Genomic DNA, 21580 nt, shown 5'->3' on the forward strand with positions numbered 1-21580 from the left:
TGCATATTATAATACCTTCACATTTTAATATGAAGTTGATTTTTTTATATATCTGATATTACTGATAGTATTCTAATAATGTTTTATTGTTATTAATATTAAAAATGATTTTCACAGCATCAGGATGGTTTGTCAAAATTCGATAATTCAGAAAAAAGCACCAATAAAAGCCTAGAAATTATTGGTTTAGAAAAAAAGATTTCATTTTTACCATATTCTCCAAATAAGATTTATCATGTTAGAGTTATGAGCTGATTATGTGATGTCTGCATCTCGATAAATTATTCCTGGCTTTCTACTTACATGCAGTATGTGTGGTTTACTGTAGAGTAAAGCTGAAAGAATTCCAGTACACATGTTCATGCAGGGGTTATATACACATGGCTAGGCAGTGTATGTAAGAGTTTTTTGTACCCCGTCCCTAGTATCTTGGCATTACTTTTATTATGTCTGCAGGACTCGTGTAGATGAAATGCCACAACACATTCTTTTACTATTGTAGCCTCAACNAAAAATTCCTTACTGGGGAACTTTCCATATTGCGTTATCATTTCATGAGTCTATATATAGAGAAATATATTAATATTGAGAAAAATATATAGAGAAATATAGAGAAAAAATATTTTAATGCTAAAATATCTAAAAAAGACTTTTGAGGTCTCTTTAATAAGAAACACTAGGATTCTGGAAGCAAGGAAATAAAAAAGGAAGTAAAGTCAAGTTTTCTAGACTCTTGGTATGTGTTAGAGATGTATAAATCATTGCCCACCTAAAGATAATTTTCAAATCACATGCACCTTTGCCATTGTCTAAACAGTTAAAGAACTCTCAGTCTGTTATCTATTGGAGAATGCTAATGCTGGTAATTGGTCATTGCCGGACCCTTATGTATTTCAAACCTGATAGCTGTATCTGCCTAAAAGCTAATTCTGTGTTTTCTGTGAAATCTTGCAGTGGTGTTATCAGGGAGATTGTGTTCCTTTTGGCACTTGGCCCCAGAGCATAGATGGGGGCTGGGGTCCCTGGTCACTATGGGGAGAGTGCAGCAGAACCTGCGGGGGAGGCGTCTCCTCATCCCTAAGACACTGTGACAGTCCAGCGTAAGTAGCTAAAGTAAGCCGGAGCCAACAAAAAGACACAGTTGGAAATGATTCAAAGCTGTGGTTTCACATGTTATCTGTAAAAACGTTTCACTAGTGAGCCAAGTGTTTGTCTTCTGAACAAGCAATAGGCACAGGGAGGTAGAAGAGCCTTGTTAGACAGACTCTTTTTCTCCCCACCCACTCTTACTGTGTAACTAAAAATAAAAGAAAAAAGAATAGCATTGTGTATCTATTCCAGGTATAGCCAGACTTTTAATCTAGTAATAATCAGATAGATTTCCTCCTCCGAAAACTACTGAATTATGGATGAATCCAGGTCTGGTCTTAGCTGCATTACCATTATTCCCAGGAAACCTAAGTTCTTTTCACATGTCACATAAAATTATTACTGCTACATTAGTATTAAAAGGACCAATGAGAGCACTTCAAGGGTTGAAATGCCTTGATTCGCATCACAAATCACAATGAAAAGAATACTGCCCATGTGTTAAAATAGTTTCCATTCACATGCCCCTATTAATCATTTTCCAGAGCTGCCACCACTTTTCTCCTCATGCAGGTTGGACTGCTCCTCTCCCACCACTCTTTTTCTCCGGTCAGAGTCCCCCTGGCTTAAGGCCAGCCCCATCAGTATTCTCTGGTAGCTGAATTGCCTCTCCCTCTCACCAGTGCCCATTACAGGTGGACCAGAGTCTCCCAGCTGGACTTTCTCATCCACCCAGACACCAAACTGCTCCTTAGCTGCTGCATGTCAAGTACTCCCATTTTTGTCTAGAGCTCAGGTTGCAGGCCTCCTGTCCCAACTAATGTTTGGTACAGCGTGGCGTTATATCCCTTCTGCTTTTTTCCCCTTCCTGGGGTAAATGTTGCTTTAATTTTTAATTTTTCTCTTCTTAATTCAGGATCCTTCTCTTTGGTTCCTCTCTCTGAACATCTCTTTTGTTCTTTTTTACTCTTTTCAGCTTGAAATTATTTCCCTTTACACAGTTCTGTGTTTCCATTCCCCAACTTTCTTTCCATTATTATCTTCCTGCTAAACAGAGCTCACTGTCACCCACTCATCAACCAGTCATGCCACCACCATCCCCTGGCCCTTGTTTTTGTCTGACCAACCTATTGCTCCCAAACTGGTTTAAACTGGGCCATTTCTTTTCCTTCTTAGAGTCAGTATTCTCTGGCATTCAAAATGTAACTTTAATTATTCCACTGATTACCAGTGAGCCAAAAATATAATTATACTTGATCTTGTTTTTCAAACAAGTACAGAATGATTACCTAAGTTCACTGCAGGCTACTGTAAATCAATAACCAAAATTATAAAATTCTATGATAAAAAGTAATATACCCAGATAGTTATAAAAGAAGTTAGTTTTTTCCATTCAAAATAGCATGCCCAAATAATAACATATGGCTTTTTCTGGTGTTAAATACTTTAAAAATTAATTTACATGTAAATCAAATATTGGGCATCTTACTTTTTCATTAATATGAGTGTAATATGCAGTATTTATATAATGCAAAGCCATCTTATTTACAGATATAATTTTTCAAACTTCATATAATGAGATAGAAATTCGTTTCTGCATTATTTACTTTGAACCAAAGCTATTTCCAGAGAGTAATTTAGTAGGCTTTTGTTGCAGTTTGGAAAAAATCGTAAACTTACCTGTTTCCTAGGTGGTGAACAGATAACATCAGATTATGGCTTTTGTTGAATAAGATTCAAATGGCTTTTCATTATAAGTGATTTTTAAACTCATTGTGTTGAACTGAGCACCTGCTTACTATGATAACTAGAAAAGAAATTTATTTAGTTGCATTTTCTTAAGAATGTAAATCATGACAATTCAGAGCCTTAAAAAGTTATTCATAGCAAACTGGCTTAATTTTTATGTTCAACAACCATAATCATCATTGTTAACAATCACCAGCATGACTATTATTTTAATAACGAATAAAATGTCAAATTTTGTATTTTCTTAAAATTAATGCTAATGTGTTTTTGTCAAGCAATATATGTACACTTTATGTAGACAGATATATTCACATGTTAAACAAAATGTGTTTTCAGACCTTCAGGAGGTGGAAAATATTGCCTTGGGGAAAGGAAACGGTATCGCTCCTGTAACACAGATGTAAGTAAAACCAAACTTTGCTATGAAAAATTAGCTTACATTTCCCCTAGAGCAGGGAAATTTTTAAAACTGGAAGCTATTTGATCATAAATCCTTGTGTATGAAGGTCACATGAATTTTTTAAGTTGTTAATAATGAATGGAACCGGCCTCAGATCCAGCAATTCCATCAACAAGGAACTAGGGAAGGCTCCATCACTGGGGGCAAATACAGTCTCCTCCAAGAGGTATCAAGAGAAAGTCATAGGTCCCCCAAAATGACTTGTTCCCCCAACACTCACACTTTTGCCACCACTATCTTTTCTGAGTCCACCAGGATTAATCTTATTATGCCCTTTATCCTATTTTATGTTTGCCACTGTAAGAAACCCCAGATTCCCACATCATTCCTCATGTCTTGCCACCCAATTCCATAAAGTTCTGCATGTCACATCTTCCATTTCCTATCTCTGCCCAACTTTTGAAACTTTTCTTCCGTGCCCTTAGGAATTCAAGATCCCTTGGCAGCAAAAGCCCTTTATATTCCGATGTCTCTGAATTTTCCTTCTCTTCACTTTCTTTGTTCTAATGGAAACCCCCTGTCCTCTAAAGATACTTATATTAACTTTAGCCCTCTAAAGTTGTTTTCATCCTTAACTGTTGAATGAATGGAAGTGTATTGACTATCCTTTTTATATCTCATTTCTCCTTTCATATGATTCTTCCTCCCTCCAATCTAAAAGCCACACCTTTTAATTTCACGTCATCAGACTCTTAGACACTATTCCTCATTGTCATGCTCTCCAACTCTATTCCTATCTTAATTCTTAGTTATTTCATAAATATGTGGCTATTTTTCCAATATCATCTCTTGTGAATTTTTCCATAAACATACATACACACTGTTATTTCTTCTATCTTTAAGGAACAAAAACAAAAAACCTGCCGGTTCTTTTCCTATGTTTTTCTTCCTTTTGAAACAAAATTCCTTAAAAGAATTACATATGTCCATATCCAATTCTTCTTCTAATTTTTTCCTAAAATTATTCCTGTCAGATTTTTGCCTCCATCATTCTACTAAAATTGCTCTTGTGTGGGGTGCCTGGGTGGTTCTGTTGGTTAAGCGTCTGACTTCAGCTCAGGTCATGATCTCATGGCTCATGAGTTCGAGCCCCATGTCAGGCTCTCTGCTGACAGCTCAGAGCCTGGAGTCTGCTTCAGATTCTGTGTCTACCTTCTCTCTGCAACACCCCCACCCCCTCAACTGGTGCTCTGTCTTTTTATCTCTCTCTCAAAAATAGACAAAACATTTTTAAAAATGCTCTTGTCAAGTTATAGATGACTTCCATGTTGCTAAATTCAACAGTCAGTTCTGAGTGTTCATCTTACCTGATAGTCACTAGGCTTCCATAACGCTACAACTCTTTGCTTGTCCTTTTCTTTTCTTACTTGTTTTTCTCATTCTCCTTTCCTGGTTCCTACTCTTTTCTCTGACCTCTTAGAGTACCTAGGACCTAGTCACTGACCTTTTTTGGTATACTACTAATATTTACATTGGTGATCTCATCCAGTTTCATTAATTTTGATAGCATTCATATGCCATTTGACCCCCAAATTTATATTTTTAGCCCAGATTTATTTCATGGATTCCAGACTCATATCTTATCCATTGATTAGACTTTTAATAGACATCTAATATTTAACATGTCCAAATGCTATCTCTAAAACATTTCTACATACCTATACCTCCCTCAGTTTTCCCATCTCAGATAACAGCTCCATCTGCCTTTTTTCTTTTTCTTTTTCTTTTTTTTTTAATTATTCTTGATCTCATTCTCTCACAACTCATAAGCAATCCCTTAGGATAGGCTTTCCCTCAAAGCCATTGGCTTTCCCTCCAAGATATACCCTAGATCTGACTAGTTCTCACTGCCTCCACTGCTGCTACTCCATTTTTCAATGAATTACTCTTAAGAGCTTTTTCTGTGGATTTCTCATTACTACTTTTGTTCCCTGTAGTTCTCAATGTATAAGAAACAGTAAATTAGATTATATCCTTTACTGAAAACCTTTTAGTGGCTCCCCATTTTACTTAAATCCAAGGTCTTTACAAAGACCTGCAAAGACTGTACAATATAACCTTCCATTACTTTTCTGAACTAATCTCTTACTCTTTCCTGCTCAATAACTTTACTCCAGCCAAACAGGCCTCCTTCCTTGTACACACCAGGCGTGCTCACACCTTTAGTACTTTTGCATTGCCTGTTTCCTTTACCTTGTGTACTCTTCTCCCAAAATATCTACATGACTAACTCTCTTAAGATGTTAAATTTGCATCTTAAAGTAATTACTTGTAGCTTCAATTACAATGACTGTTTCAAGTTACTAGTATTATTTATTCATTCACTCACTCGACAAATCATTGAGTGCCCGCTGTATCTCAGGTTGTTCTAGCGAGAGAATGATAACCTGTGCTCTCAAGGATCTTATAATTTCCAGGAAAATCACTCAAATGCAGAAAATTACCACATATCTATGATATGATAGAATAATTATGGGATGCTTTAAAGGCACACGAAATTCGCACTAGCCTAATTAAGGATTTAGGGGGTACTTCCCAGTGGCAGATAAAGATCTGAAGGGCAAAAAGGAGCTGACCAGGAAAGAAAGAAGTGACCATGAGAACATTCTAGGCAGAAAGAAAATTAAGTACAAGGCACTTAATTTAACTTAAGGTTAAAGAGCATGATCTTTATCTTGAGGCAGTAAGAGCCATTCAAAGACTTAGCCTCCAATTTATACTTTAGAAGAGAATGGATTGGAAAAGGTGAGACTACAACAGAGCAATAAACAAGTCAGAAAGAATTTGAGGGAACTTGTGGGAGAGGCAGTGGAGTCTAAAGATGGCTAAAAGGAGAAAATTAAGGACCTAACATCAAAAACCCATAAAAATTGAAAAAAAACAAAAACAGAAAAACAGTGTAGTAGGAAGAACCAGGGGAGGGAGATAGAAGGTGTGGGGATCAGAGACTGTATTTGCATTTCGGATATGACAAGTGAGACTATTCTCAATGATGACAATTCTACCAAGGGAATGCATGCCTAACCTTGGGCAGAGATGAAGGAGTTCAAGGATCTTCGAAGAGAGGGAACTTGAGTTTTCTATGTGGATGTTGAGGTCATTGAGGATGATTTTAGAACTTGGAGTGTAGCATGAGGCTGTGAAGCAGGTACCAGACCCTTTCATAACTGAGGGAAAGTGACCATGATGGATGTAAAAATGATGAAGCCAGATAGTGATTTGGATGAATAGCATGAATTTCAGAAGAACAGAGATTTTACACAAGGATAGAAGAAAAGAATATCTACTGTATATCATACTGTGTTAGACAGGAGTGAGAAAGCCAAACCCATGTCTCAATTCACATCTGTTTCTGTTGTTATGTAATTGTAAGGGCAGGCACATGTTTTGGCTCTAATAAGATAGTTACTGACTATAATATGAATAATGTATGATAAGTAAGAGAAAAAGGAAAAAAAAATGTGCCAGACATATCAGGCTTGTTGCTTTTTACCCATAAACTTCCTTTTAGATGCTCAAATTGTAGAGGCACCTGGGTGGCTCAGTGGGTTAAGCATCCGACTTCAGCTCAGGTCATGATCTCACAGATCATGGGTTCAAGCCCCTCATCAGGCTCTGTGCTGAGAATTCAGAGAATGGAGCCTGCCTCAGACTCTTTGCCTTTCTCTCTGCCCCTCCTCCACTCATGCTCTTTCTCGCTCTCAAAAATAAGTAAACATTAGATGCTCAAATTGTAGAACCTGCTGTTGGTAGGTTGACACTTCTATTATTAGCTTTGTCTTCTGTTTCAGCTTTCAGCAAATGATATAGTTAACATAACTATATCATGGAAATACAATTTTTTGTTCTTAAATCTAAGACTCTACTAGTTCAGAGTATGAGATAATTCAGTTACCACACTGAAATTTATTTTCATGCTATCTAAGTTAAAACAACCTGAGTATAAGTTTTTAAGCCGGGGATTTTTAAAGTATAATCTAATATATGAAAATTTAAACTTTCAGAACACATAATTTAGCCAGCACTGTCCAAGAGAATTTTCCTCAGTGATGGAAATATTCTATATGTGCATTGCCTAGCCTGATAGCCACTAGCCAAATTAGCTATTGGGCACTTGAAATATGGCTAGTGTAATTGCGACACAGAACTTTTAAGTGGAATTAATTTAAATTTGAAAAGCCACACATTGCTCATGGCAACCATACTAGACCACACTGAGCTACACAGTCTAGCTATGCAGTAGAAAAATGTCATAAAGAATATTGTAAACATTATATATAAAATTCTCAAAACAAATCAATCTTAGATCATTTTGGAAACAAATGTAGACTATTTCCATTTTTGGTAATGATAGAATAAGTTATTCTGACAGAACTCTTTTAAAAAATTATTGAATAAGAATTGTTTAAAACATCGCTTTAAAACCCCAAAGAGCTGACAAGATAATGAGGGAAATTCCTGAAGGTCTTCTTTGAGAAGGGGGAATTCAAATGTAAGTGGAGCATCAGAGCACCTAAAGTACTTTTGCCCTGACAATATCCAGAGGAAGAGAAGAGATAAGCTGCTCCTGTGTCTCTTTCTTACTTAAAAGGAACGTTTTTCCCAAAGTCCCTCTCCTCCTCCCTCTGACAGACTCCCTTTATGTTGTATTTGGCCTGGAGGCCACATGCCCATTTTTAAACCAATCATGGCCAAAAACAATGGGATTACTATAATTAGTTTAGACTAATCCAGATTTGCCCCTGAAATGAGGTTAAGGTCACATTTCCTGAGAGGTAGATTCCTGACCAAAAATTAGAATTCTGTTAGCAATAAAGTAGAGAGTGTAGATACTGGGTACACCACACGTGTCTGCCTCAGTGCTCCTTTAGTTTCCAGCTTTATTAGTGAAGTAGCAGCAACAGAAGTGGTAGTGGTAGTGGTAGTAGCTACTGCTAACATTTATTGAGCGCTTACTATGTACCAGACCCATTAATTCTTCTTCTCCTATACAGTGAGTTGGCTTGCTGAAACATTTTAAATTTTCATTCTTTCAATGTAAATCTAGAAAAAAATATGCTAATTTGAAGTTTTGAGGGGACTGTGGCTGCCCTAGTCAGTAGGGCATGCGACTCAAGTCTCAGAGTTGTATGTTTGAGTCCCACATTGGGAATAGAAGTTTCTTAAAAGTAAAGTCTTTGAAGGATGTTTAGGCGGCTCAGTCAGTTGAGCATCCAACTTCAGCACAGGTCATATTTCACGGTTTGTAAATTCAAGTCCTGTATCAGGCTTGCTGCTGTCAGCATAGACCCCACTTCAGATTCTCTGTCCCCCTCTCTCACTGCCCTTCCCCTACTTGCACTCTCTCAAAGGGAACATTTAAAAATAAATTAATAAATAAAATCTTTGAAAAAATAAAAATAAAAAATAAAGTTTTGGTATACTCTGCTCTGTTACAACTTTGCCTCTGCAATAAAAATTAGCTTATAAGTGATTGAGTTATTTTGTGGCATAGTTTTTGCCACTAAGTGATACAACAGCTAGTCAAACTACATTGATACAGCTGAATGGTACAGGCAATTTGTACTATATATGATGACCATTCATCCCACATTCTTCTTTTTGCTCAGTTTGGCCACATGTTCTGTCACGGAACTCCTTATTTTGTGTTTCTGCCTGTTCTTTGTACATTGGCCTCTTCTCTCTATATCTCAGCATCCTCAATCCTTTCACATTAACTTATTTCACTTTTTTTTTCTAGAAGATAAAGTCCTATATTTACTCCAGTATTCCTTTGTTAGGAATTTGCCATGTTTTTTTAAACTGTGCTAGTATATTATTAGAATTGTATTGTGTTCGTTAGTCTTCTATCTTTGACTTATTTGCCTCTAACACTATTTTTCTCATATACCTATTATTTTTAATGTGCAAATTTGCAGAAAGAGGATTTTCAGGAATGTATGTGTTATATTAGAGCAGAAACTCCTATATTTTAAAAATATATTCTAAAAGTTTCTATTATATAGACTATAAAATAGTTTCATGGTAAATCATGAAGAGTAAATTGATTGTAGTTAAGATTGAGTCATGTAGCGAAATAAGGCAGGCAGAGAAGGACAGATACCATATGTTTGCACATATAGATGGATTAGGAGGAAGCTAATGGAGGACCATGAGGGAGAATAGGGGAAAAATAGTTGGGGAGAGGGAGGGAGGCAAACCATGAGCGACTCTTGAATGCTGAAAACGAACTGAGGGCTGATGAGGATGGGGGAGAGGGGAAGGGGGGTGATGGGCATTGGGGAGGGCACTGGGTGTTATATAGAAACCAACTTGACAATTTTAAGAAAAAAAAAGATTGAATCAGGCAAGCAAGACTTCAGTATGTTCCAGTAAGCAGAGTGGGTTTACTTTGGGAGTATTATAGAGCTGTTGTGTTTGTATTCTTTATGTTAACCTTGGTACTTTTTTCTAAACATACAATGGTTTTAATGTTCTTTTTTCCCCCTGTAATGCCTGGGTGTCCGTTATGTGTGAGCTACCCTAATTCAAGGGATTGCAGAGTATACTTGTCTTTATCAGGTCAGCCTCCTACCTAAGTGCATGTTTAACATCATCTAATATTGAGTACATCAATTTAGTGACATTGTAAACAATATGAGAGAAATGTTTACAATTAGTTAAAATCAATGACAGTCAAGAACTAGGAAACCATTCACAAGCATTTTGCCTTGTGGTTTGTGATCCAAGAGCTTTTCTTGAGATTTAAATAAGGGGCAAAGGATACATTGAAATGATTCTGGAAGAATTTTCAAATCATTCGCCAGAATGAGATCATATGAGGCAGTCAAATGATAGGAACACCTATGAGTTTATGAATCTTTGAGGCTTGCTCTCTGCTGTTTAATTTATGCCCTTTTAAGATCTTACAACCTGTTGTTCATAGTCTATCAGTCTCTCATGTCTTATAACAGTGCTGATTTTCTCATTTCTGTGATTGGCCAGCTAGTACTATAGATTACCACTTAGTTCTCATGTTTTTACATATCATAATTATTTTTCATTATTAATCGTAACTCTGATCAGAGTTGAGTTAGCTTCATTAAAACATAAGTGAAAAATAAAATAAATTAGCAAATACAAGAAAAAGGCAAATAATATTAAGCTGCGATCAATACCTTGAATATGTACCATAAATTCTTTCTATTAATTAATGTGGGCCACACACTTGGCTCTGAGTTTCGTAGTGACCTGAGTAAAGATGCAAACACTATCAGTTCTAAGATTCATAATGTCTCCTAGCTGTGACAAAAAGAGATACATCACAAAGGAACACTTTACTGTTTTGAAGGTTTGATACTCCTAAAGGGATCTCTACACTAGTGAATCAGATTGAAACATTCAAGACTGACAGTTCTCTTTTTGCTTAGGTTAGAGTAAAAATTAGAACCAAGAACCTCTGTAGGCCAAGCAGTCTTAAAAAACGGATAGCATGAAAACAAGATAGCTACAACTTCTCCTCATTGCTGATTTAATTCTCACCATAGGCATTTGAAGGATGGAGGAAGTGGTAGAAAGACAAGAGCTCTCCAGTGGGAAGGGAATAATGTTTCCATTATCTCCTGTCCTATTTAATTCAGTTGCAGAGAAAAAGATCCCCAGATATAGAAAAGGCAATTTATAAAAAAAAGTCTCCGGTCACTTGGGTGGCTCAGTCCGTTAAGCGTCCAATTTCGGCTCAGGTCACGATCTCACAGTTTGTGGGTTCGAGCCCCACATCAGGCTCTGTGCTGACAGCTAGCTTAGAGCCTGGAGCCTGCTTCAGATTCTGTATATCCCTTTCTCTGACCCTCCCCTGCTCACACCATCTCTCTCAGAAATAAATAAAAAACATTTAAAAATTTTTTTAAAAAGATTTAAAAAATCTCAATCTTTACAAATTTAAAAATAGATCAGAAAATTGTATCCAGCTATAAAATTGACCTGACCAGTCTCAACAGAAACCTAATCAGTTTAGAGACCAAAGGTACTGACACGTTAGACTCTAAGGCTGATTATCTGCATCAAGATGTATTAGACGGGTATCTACATTATCTTTGGTCACCCTCATAAGCCTTCAGAATCAGCTAGACAAAGATGCTTTCTTTGACATCCATATAAGCCCTCCAGGATAGAATAGCACATAAAGATAATCACTATAGCAGGAACAAATTAAAATGGTTTTCCTCTTGAAACTACTGAGAAACCAGCTTTTATTAAAGACATAGAGTAGAAGCAGATGAGGTTGGATCTCATAATTAAACTAGGAACTGCAATATTTGAGACCATAAACTAATCTTAACAGAAAATAGACATGGCCCCCGTGAGACTTGGGTTTGAAGAGCAGAATTTTATGGGGGTCATAATGCCATAAAAAAGGACTTTTCTACATTTCAAAAAAAAATTTCCTGGTTTTGGCTAGCTGTTTAAAAAAAAAAGTCCTTGTTTTTCCTGTTATATTTTGTTTGTGATTTGTGCGTCTGCTTGATAATGTAACTAGCATGGGTCAGCCTGATGAAGTAGAGCCTCGCAGTGCAGGCAGTGAAAGAACTCATCCAGGCAGAACAAAGGAAATAGTTTACTGAGTACTCTGCAAGGGAGCCAAGGTCACGACAGTAAAGCAAATACTGTCTGCCACTAGGCAGTGGTGGGGGCTGTAGTTAAAGGGGGAAAGTGAGGGAAGTATGGGACGGTGTGGAATTTTCTTTCTTTCTTTTTTCTTGGTACCTTTGTCCGGGTGTAAGTAATCCCTAGGTCAGCTAGGGCTTATGGATATTTTGAGGTAGGTCACCCAGTGGGCTGTTTGTATTCAGCCAAGGGCATGGGGGTCGCTGTGGGCCCATCTACCTTACACAGGTTTCTGCTGTTCAAGATGATTGCCTTAAAGTGGCCTCTACAACTGGGGTAAAACTTCCGGTGAAAAACATAAGCTTCACACAGGCTGGAATGGAAAGTCATATTTGTCTTTCATCTTAAACACTGCATTTCCTCCTTTATCTTATACGTCAAAACTATAAAAAATTATGGACTCAAAAGGGTGTCTAGGTCATCTGTGGTCTGTTAAAAAATGTAAGCATAGTTGGTGTAGTACCTGGGTATTTTTTCTGTCAGCTTTTCTAGAGGGGCATGGTACCATGCAATTTTTTTCTTCTCTGACACATTGCTTGTGGTCATTAAACGTGATATTGCTTTGGTTGTGGAAAATATAGCATATATTTAAAGGTAGAATTGTAGTGGGAAAAGTATGGATTTCGGATGCAAAATAACTTAGCTTGATTGCTGACTATAACACTTGTTGCTATTTGGTCAAACTACCTAACCCCACTAAGCTTCAGGGAATTCCTATAGAAATAGAGCATAATTATACCAAACTTGCAGGGCTGTTTGAGAATTAAAAGAAGTAACACATGTAAAGCACCCAGTGCTACTTCCTAATACTTAATCTGTACTCAAAACAGTATAGCTATTAATTATAGACATTTTTGTTAGAAGTAGATTACAAAGATTATGAAGTACTTGTATACATAACCTCCTTAAATCTTCAAATCACTTTTATAAAGAGGAAGAACAAGTGTTGTGTGTTTGTTTTTTTAAGTATTTTGAAATGAGGGGAACCTAGGTAGCTCAGTCAGGTATCCACATTTTGGTTTGGGCTCAGGTCATGATCCCAGGGTTCTGGGATAGAGTCGGACTCCACCCTGAGTTTAGAGCCTGCATAAGATTCCCTCTCTCTGTCTCTCTCTCCCTGTCTCTCTCCCTCCGCCCCTCTCCACCACCCTCTTAAAAAGTGTTTTAGGGGTGCCTGGGTGGCTCAGTCAGTTGGGTATTCAACTTCGGCTCAGGTCATGATCTCGCAGTTCGTGGGTTCAGGCCTCGCGTCGGGCTCTGTGCTGACAGCTAGCTCAGAGTCTAGAGCCTGTTTTGGATTCTGTGTCTCCCTCTCTCTCTGACCCTCCCCTGCCCTCACCGTCTCTCTCTCTCTCAGAAATAAATAAAACATTAAAAAATATAAAAATAAAAAATATTTTAAAATGAGGGACTAAAGCTGAGCAGTAGCTAGTACCTTTGAAGGGATTCAGTGAGGCATAGAATTTCCGAGTAGTGGTGTAGTGCTCTCATAACAAACAGATGGAGCCCTTGGGGGTTGGGTGGGCAAGGTAAGCTTCACTGAAAGAGTTTGGTCACCTTTGACATTGTCTTACTTCCAGTCTAACCTTACCCTGCAACAGAACCAGATAGCTGAGAACATTCTGAAACTACAGACCTTGCCCCCAGGGAGAGGTGTGGGGTAAGTGATAACAAGGTACACAGTGGATCCATTAACAGTGTTATAACCATGTCCCAAGTTATAATTAGAAAACAGATATGTTTCAAACACTGTATTTTTTTATAAATGCTTTATATAATATTTATTACATTATTATATACATGGCAAGAAAAAAAATAACAGAAGCTGTGTCATTACTCTTGAGGTCAGTATGAACTTGTGCGTGATGTTTTGAAAAGTAAGGACTAGCTTTTAAACAGAGAATAGAGCTTGCTTGTTTATTGTGTTTTTAAAAGGGATGTTTTAAAAATTACAAAGTAAACGTTTGTTTCCTAATAATGCGATTGGATGCAAGGATTCAAATGTAGACAGTTAAGAAAGAATTCTTGAGATATTTTTGGTGCAAAAAAGGTGGTTTTTATTAAAGTACGGAGATAGGACCAATAGGCAGAAAGAGCTGCTCTGGGAATGCGAGGGGGTATTGATTATAGACTTTTAAGTTGGGAGGGATAGAGACAGAGGTTTCCAGAAGGGTTTTCATAAGTTAAAAGAAGGCTTATGGGATCCTGGAGACCTAGCTATTGTTAAATTAAGGTTGTGTTTTCCTCTAGCCAGGCATTAACATTAAGACAGTTGGGAGTTCCTAGAGGAATGTCAGACTCTGCCTGTGTCAGGTATTTGTCAGTGGGCTGCAAGTTATAAGAAAATTTACTTTTATCTACACTTCTTTTGCCTTTGCTCTCTGCATCACTAACATTTTTTTTAAATTTTTTTTTAATGTTTTATTTATTTCTAGGAGAGAGAGAGAGAGACAGCATGAGCAGGGGAGGGTCAGAGAGAGAGGGAGTCACAGACTCCGAAACAGGCTCCAGGCTCTGAGCTGGCAGTCAGCACAGAGCCCGACGCAGGGCTCGAACCCACGAACCGCGAGATCATGACCTAAGCGAAAGTCGGACGCTTAACCGACTAAGCCACCCAGGCGCCCCATGCATCACTAACATTTTTAATAGGCTTAGGGGAAAAGGTTATGCTCTGTTCAAATAGCATTTTAATTAAATTCAGGCTGTACACAAATAGCTTTAAGTTTGAAAATTTGTGTAGATTATGGTATCAAATATGACAGCTAGATTCTAGTTTGTCTGGACAATATAGGTTTATCAGGCTTTTCTTTTTCTTTAAAGTAAATATACAGTGAAACTATTAAAAAAATCAGAAACCATTTGGGGGAGAAAAGATAGGGTTAAATCAAAACTGATTGAGATGATTCACTGTGTGCATTGAACACTACATTTAAGTTTAGTGAGGTAATCATACAGTACTTGATAACTGGGAAATCAGGAATCTTGTTTGCAACCTATAAGAGAGCGTGTAGAAGCAAGGACTTTGTTAGCCCATGTGTCACTGTGTGCTTTAGAAAGTGATGCCTATTTAGGTGAACAAATAGAAATGTGTTCTTTCTTCACAGTCCCATTGTCAAATATGTGACTTGCTAAGTAGGGTAAGGGGCTGAAATCTAAATTCCACGTATGCTCCTATAACTAATATGGAGTATATAAGAGTGTATTGGTATAGAATGTATTGGTATTGGTATGGAGTATACTGCTATTGAGAGTATAGAGTACATGAGAGTATATTGCCATCCTAGAGAGGGAGTAGAGAATTTCAGGAGTGTTGAAGTATGGTCTGGTGTAATAATGAAGAAGCCAAAGTGCATTTAGTGTGGTAGCAAGAAAGGAGGAAGCAGCAGAAGGTGAGAAGGGCAATAGAGAAAAGAAGTAGAAGAATAAAATGCCAATTTTGCTCATGTTGCAATTTTACCTGGAGCTATAGGAATCCTTGTATCCTGCCAACCTACTATCTCCTTTAGGAAGAGGAAAGGAATGGGAAAGAATTTTCATGCTGGGCTTTCTTCTCACACTGTACTACCCATAAGATATAACACAGTATTTGAGGAATTTTCCTCATTTGCAAGACATTTTGGGATGTATTTCTCTTGAAGTTAAAAGGCATTTTGAGTGTATTTTGCAAATGAAAGAGGGAAAGCACAAAGGGCTTCTAGGACTTGCCAAGGTCACCCTATTCTTTGGGACAAAACCAGGATTAGAACCTCAGTAATAGAACTGCCACTATGAAGTTCGTCTGAGGAAGTTGAGATTTCTTTCTATAGCAACTTTTATGGCCCAGTGAATTCTTCTTCTTCTTCTTTTTTTTAGATTTATGTACCAATAAAAAGTATTAAGTTTAGTCAAAAGGAGATGCTTTTAAACAATCAGTATAATTAGAAGCATAAGATAGTCTGTAGAATGTGCTAACACATTCTAACATTACATATCTCTGTAAAAAATGCTGATAAAGATGCTACTATTAATTTTTTTTTTATTAACTTGAAAACACTAGTATCACTCATGCTGAGACCTGCAGCTTTGCTCTCTGGATTTATGTGGAGTCCTGCTGGTTGCTTTTTAGAAGGAAAGGATGCTTGATTAGTGTTAACACTAGGAGGCTGAAAACCTGTCCAGGCTTTACACAAAAAAACTGGTTGCTTATGCCCACCGTTTTCTGTTAGAGTTTTTGCACGGTGTCAGCATTTATTACCTTTAAGTAATTTAAAAGGCATTACTTCTTAAACCCTCTACTAATAAAAAAAAAAATCTATTTTATGTAATTTTTCCTTAAGAAATTACTCTTTTCCTTGATCACTCTTAGTCTGTGGAACAAGAATATACAACTCCTACTGAGCTAATTTCTAATCAACACAAATTCAGATCATTCACTAAAGGGATCACTGAAATCAGGAAAACAGAGCACTAGCTGATGTAGTCTAGAAGCAGAAAGACATGGGATCAAGTCTAATACAGTTTCCTTAAGCCCCTCCATCCTTCCTGCTATTCTATGAACATCCTTAGCACAGTCTTGTTTTAGGGCCTTTTCATTTACTGTTTATTTTCACTCGTGTGTGTGTATGTGTGTGTGTGTGTGTGTGTGTAATTGACTCCCTCAGTTTTTTTAACTCTCTGCTCAAGGGCCACCTTGTTAGAGAGAATTTCTCTGACCATACTATTTTAAAACAACTTCCCTCCCACCTCACTATCAGTCCCTTCACGCTGCTTTATTTTTATTCTTTCTCATCTCCAACTAGAGTGAGCTCCTTGAAAGCATGGACCTAATCCATCTTGTCTATTGCTTTATCTCTAGAGCCTACATCATATGTGACACATAATAAACAAATAAATGTATTTGCTGAATAGAAGAAAGACATTTAAGGCCAGTTCTTGGTGCTGGTTTTATGAGGATTAATGAGAAGGTTATGATGTGCCCATAGGAAAGCCATCAAGATCTAGATTCCTTTCAGTTAAGGGTAAGATTGTTCAGTGCAGATCCAGAAGAAAGGAGCAAGACCCCTAGGTTATAGGAAGACAGATTTGGGCTAAAAGTAAGAAAGAACCTGATAGTAATTGCACCTCTTGAAAAGTTTTTGATTTTTCTGTTAGATGCTTATACAGATTACATGACTACTTTGGGGATAATCGTAGAAGAGATTTAAGCATGTTAACCAAAATAGTTTATATTCTAACATTTCTCAGAAGTATATGATTCTGTATCGACTCAAAAATAATCACTGCGTTTAATTATTCTTCAAAGTGCTACTACTGGACATATGTATCTATTATGGTAACACCTAAATCAAGAAGTTGACAAATCACACCTTCTGGGCCAAAGTTGATCTGTCACTACTTTTTGTAAATAAAATTTTATTGGAACACAGTCCTGACTGTTCATTTACATATTGTCTATGGCTTTTTTCACACTGTAATGGCACAGTTGAGTAGTTGCCACAGAGACCAAATGGCACAAAGTCTAAAATATTTACTATGTGGCCCTTTACAAAAAAGTAGGCTAACCTCTGCCCTTAACCAACATATTGCAAAAAATAATACAGAGAAACCATCTCTATTCAGTCTCCCAAACACCTCGTCAACATCACCATCATTGTTACCATATTTGATTGTTATATCAATAAAGGTCCCACCATAATAACATAAGCCACTCTGAATATTTAAATAGAGGGAATTTAATGAAAAGAATTGGTTACACAGATGATGGAAGAGGCAGGAAGATGTCACTAGTCCTCCCAGAGACACCAAGGAAGGAAGTAGTTTTACCAGAGTCTAGAAGCTGGAATTACACAACAGAACCTGGAACCAATGAATGGGGCCAGGGAGGGATGGGGAAAGTGTGGTGCTGTTACCTGAAGTTGGAGTCACAAAAAGATTCTGCTTCTGCCTACAATGCTGCCTGATGTGGAGAGAGAGAAAGACATACTCTGGCTTCTCCCAGTACTGCCTTCCATTGTCTGAGCCATTGTCAGAAATCAGCAGACACAGAAGCCTGAGAAATGGAGTTTCCAGAGTTTCTTCCCCTGAAATATAGAACAGTGTAGAAGAAGGTGAGGAATGAATCTAAGAACACCCAGAGCCAAAATTGGAACAGCTGCTCATAGTTATTCAGTGCTACCATATGCCGGGTACAGAGCTAAACAGTTTGCATGAATCCTTATCTAGGAGGTAAATACTAGTATTATCCCCAGTTTATAGATGAGGCTTGCAAAATTAAGTACATTGCAGGTACATTGCTAAATAGAGCAAGTTAGAATTCAGTCCAGGTTAATCATACTCCAAAAGTTTGCTTTTAGCTCTCTTATTTTATAAATGAAGAAAAAGTTTGGGGAAGAAAAGAAACTTGCAGCTGAAATAATGGGAACCCAAGTTACTCCCATTAAGTTTTTGTACATCTACACAGAGCTAAAACCTTATGCTGTTACTGTAGCATTGAGACTTCAGAGAAGGCTCCCAGTCAGTTGAAAGAGTATCCTTACACCTTGAAACTATTACTAAGCAGCCTTTTTATACCCAGTGTACTCAGTAAAAGGGATTATTTATTATAACTACTTAAGAGTGTTGAGATAGCTTGAATAGATAATACATCTAGAGACTTCTGAATAATGTGCCACAGAATGGACACCTGCTACATGCTTAGTAAATGCTAAAGAGCTGTTGTCACTGTTAATAGTTTTACTATCCTGATCCTAGGAGTGGTTATCACAGGAAAAGAGTATAAATGAGAAAGTTTATAAAATATTTTCCAAGTGCTTTCTAAGCAGTAATACCCTTCTGTTGGGCTTTTTACTCTGCCTATATTTAGGAGATTCCTTACAAGATAGTCAAGGATGGGATTTTTTGTTTTGTTTGTTTATATGTGAATGGCCCTCATGATGCCTTAGTTTGTTAATTGAGAACTTTTTCATGTACCAGTGATTTTCTATGAAATGTCATCACCTCTTATGATTCCATAAGTTTCTTTCACCTAGGATGGCCTTTCTCTAGCTATTCCTAACATATGAACTTCTCCTTCCTGTACCCATGTCTCTACTTGGTTTCATTCTAGTTCTCCACATCTGGAATTTTTTTCTTTCTCAGCCAGCTCAATTCCTGTAATACTTTATAATATTATGAAGGATAATTATTGGGGTGCCTGGGTGGCTCAGTCAACTGAGTCTCTGACTCTTGATGTTGGCTCAGGTCATGATCCCAGGGTCATTGGATTGAGCCCTGCATTAGGCTTCACACTGAGCCTCTCTGTCTGCCCTTCTCACTCACTCGTGTGTACTCTCTCTCTCTCTAAATTAATAAAAAATAAAGTATATAACATTTTTAACAAAAGATAATTATTTGTAATACTTTTATTATAATATACTTGAGATTTTCCTCCTCCATAAATATTTCCATAATTAAGCACATGACACATGGATCTTTTACTTTTATACAGCACCTATAGGCCACCTGTACCATGCTGTTGTATACTCACTGCCTGGGACAGTACTATGTATTTCGTAGAATTTTTTTTAAATTTTTTAAAATGTTTTATTTATTTCTGAGAGAGAGACAGACAGACAGACAGCATGGGCACGGGAGGGTCAGAGAAAGAGGGAGACACAGAATCTGAAGCAGGCTCTACTCTGAGCTAGCTGTCAGCACAGAGCCCGAAACAGGGCTCGAATCCACTAACCGTGAGATCGTGACCTGAGCCGAAGTCGAAGCTTAACCAACTGAGCCACCCAGATGCCCCAGCGTAGAATTTTTAAAAAATTAATTTATTTATTTTAAGAGAGAGAAAGAGTGCCAGCAAGCAAGCAGGCAGGGGCAGAGCGAGAGGGAGAGAGAGAATGCCTGGCCGACTCTGTTTTGTCAGCATAGAGCCCGACATGGGGCTCAACTCACAAATCATGAGATCAGAACATGAGCGAAAATTGAGCTGGTTGCTTAACTAAGACACCCAGATGCCCCGGATAGCATTTGTATCTGCGTTTCTTTCCCAACTAGATTAAAAGCCATGCTTGGATGAATGTTTAGGTGGCGGGTGCTTTACAAATACTTAAGTATTATATGAAGACTTGTAGTTGGAGTTCAAAGTACTTGTATTTAAAAAAATATATTGATGATGTTTGCTTAAAAATGAGTCTATGCTGCATGGCAAAGCCGCTGACAGCTTTAGTCCTTGTGTGAGATTCCCTGAAAATGGCTAGAATGGATTTTCTTTGATCCAAAGATAAGCACACCGTGAAACAAAACACCCTGGAAGTGAATCTTTCCAGGATGATGCACTAGGTAACCTATAGTAAATAGTTATTTGTCATTTTTGAGAGGCAAGTAAGAAGGGTAATTGATAAGCAGAATCTTTAGGTTTGATATTGCAGTGTCATATTTTATTTATTTCAAATGTTAATTATTTTAGATTTATTTTGAGAGAAAGAGAGAGAGAACACATAAGCACAGGAGGGGTAGAGGGAGAGAATCCGAAGCAGGCTCACAGAGAGCCTGAGGTGGGCTTTGATCCCATGAACCGTGTGATTATGACTTGAAACAAAATGAAGAGTCAGATGCTTAACTGACTGAGCCACCCAGGAGTCCTGATCTATTATTTTTATACATTCTTCAAGGGACCATTTACAATATATAGACCTCAGAAAACTGTATAATGTAAAGGTAGAGATCCAAGGGAGGGTAGTAAAGAGTCCTCAGAATGATATCTGAGAGTTTAATCTACTCATCATGTATTCACAATTAAGAGTTTTATCTACTGACCTGTTTTGTTCTTCCATATGTGAGTGGGTTATTTTCTCCATGTTTCAAAAGCAGCAACAGTTTTTTTTAGGTACCACAAACTGCAGAACTCTGAAAGATAAGTCAAGTTAGGTCAGATTGCTCAAACACTGTGAGATGTTGTACTTTTAATTCTTTGTGAACTTAGAGATTGAATTTAGGATGGCCTGTGGTATTTGGAATCTAGACCTAACTACATTGGCAAGGTTTTCCTTTTCAAAAATTCAGGTAAAAGCATTCCAAACGTTTAAAAACAAGTAACCGTCTCTTTACCCTCTCAACATCCTTCTCTCTCCCTACCCAACATATGCACATGTTTTGAATCAATTTAGTATTTTATTTTCTGTGATGTTCAGAGATTAAATGTAAATCTTAATAAGTCCAAATTCCTTGAATTTGAAGGTGTTTAGACTTGAGGCATAGCATTTGCCCAGTTCATTCCACATCTTAAAATATGGTTTTTGTCAAGGCTAGACAGTAAACAGCTATAGTAGTGGGGATCCAAACCACAATTAATAGTGCTGAATGTTGTCTTACAAACCTGCCTCTTAATTCCTTAAAATAAAGAGCTGGGAGTAGCTGTGGGAAATGGACCTCAAATAATGTTACCAAAAGAGATTTTGTGTTTTAGTTTCTTCACATAGTTTTTATGTGTTTATAAGGAGCTACCTGATGGATTGATTGGAAAACTAGACTATGAATGTATCTGAGTAGAAAGCTATATGGAAACTGTCTTAACATTTAATTTTGTTTAAATTACTTCAGTTATTTCTTCTGTGGCTAAGTTACAATTCAGACACTTCAGTCTGAATATTGGTTGTAAAACAGTAAAGCAAA

General features: G+C 37.3%; 1 protein-coding gene across 1 annotated transcript in view; it reads left to right on the forward strand.

The window, feature by feature from the left end:
• Positions 1–21580, forward strand: part of ADAMTS6 (ADAM metallopeptidase with thrombospondin type 1 motif 6) — a 270295-nt gene that overhangs the window by 178079 nt on the left and 70636 nt on the right. The window contains exons 12-13 of the mRNA XM_077773561.1: positions 955–1100; positions 3175–3238. Coding sequence (XP_077629687.1) covers positions 955–1100; positions 3175–3238 — 210 coding nt within the window. The remainder of the gene's footprint in view (positions 1–954; positions 1101–3174; positions 3239–21580) is intronic.

Source organism: Crocuta crocuta, unplaced genomic scaffold, assembly GCF_008692635.1.
Source record: "Crocuta crocuta isolate KB4526 unplaced genomic scaffold, BGI_CrCroc_1.0 scaffold383, whole genome shotgun sequence".
NCBI classification, from domain to species: domain Eukaryota; kingdom Metazoa; phylum Chordata; class Mammalia; order Carnivora; family Hyaenidae; genus Crocuta; species Crocuta crocuta.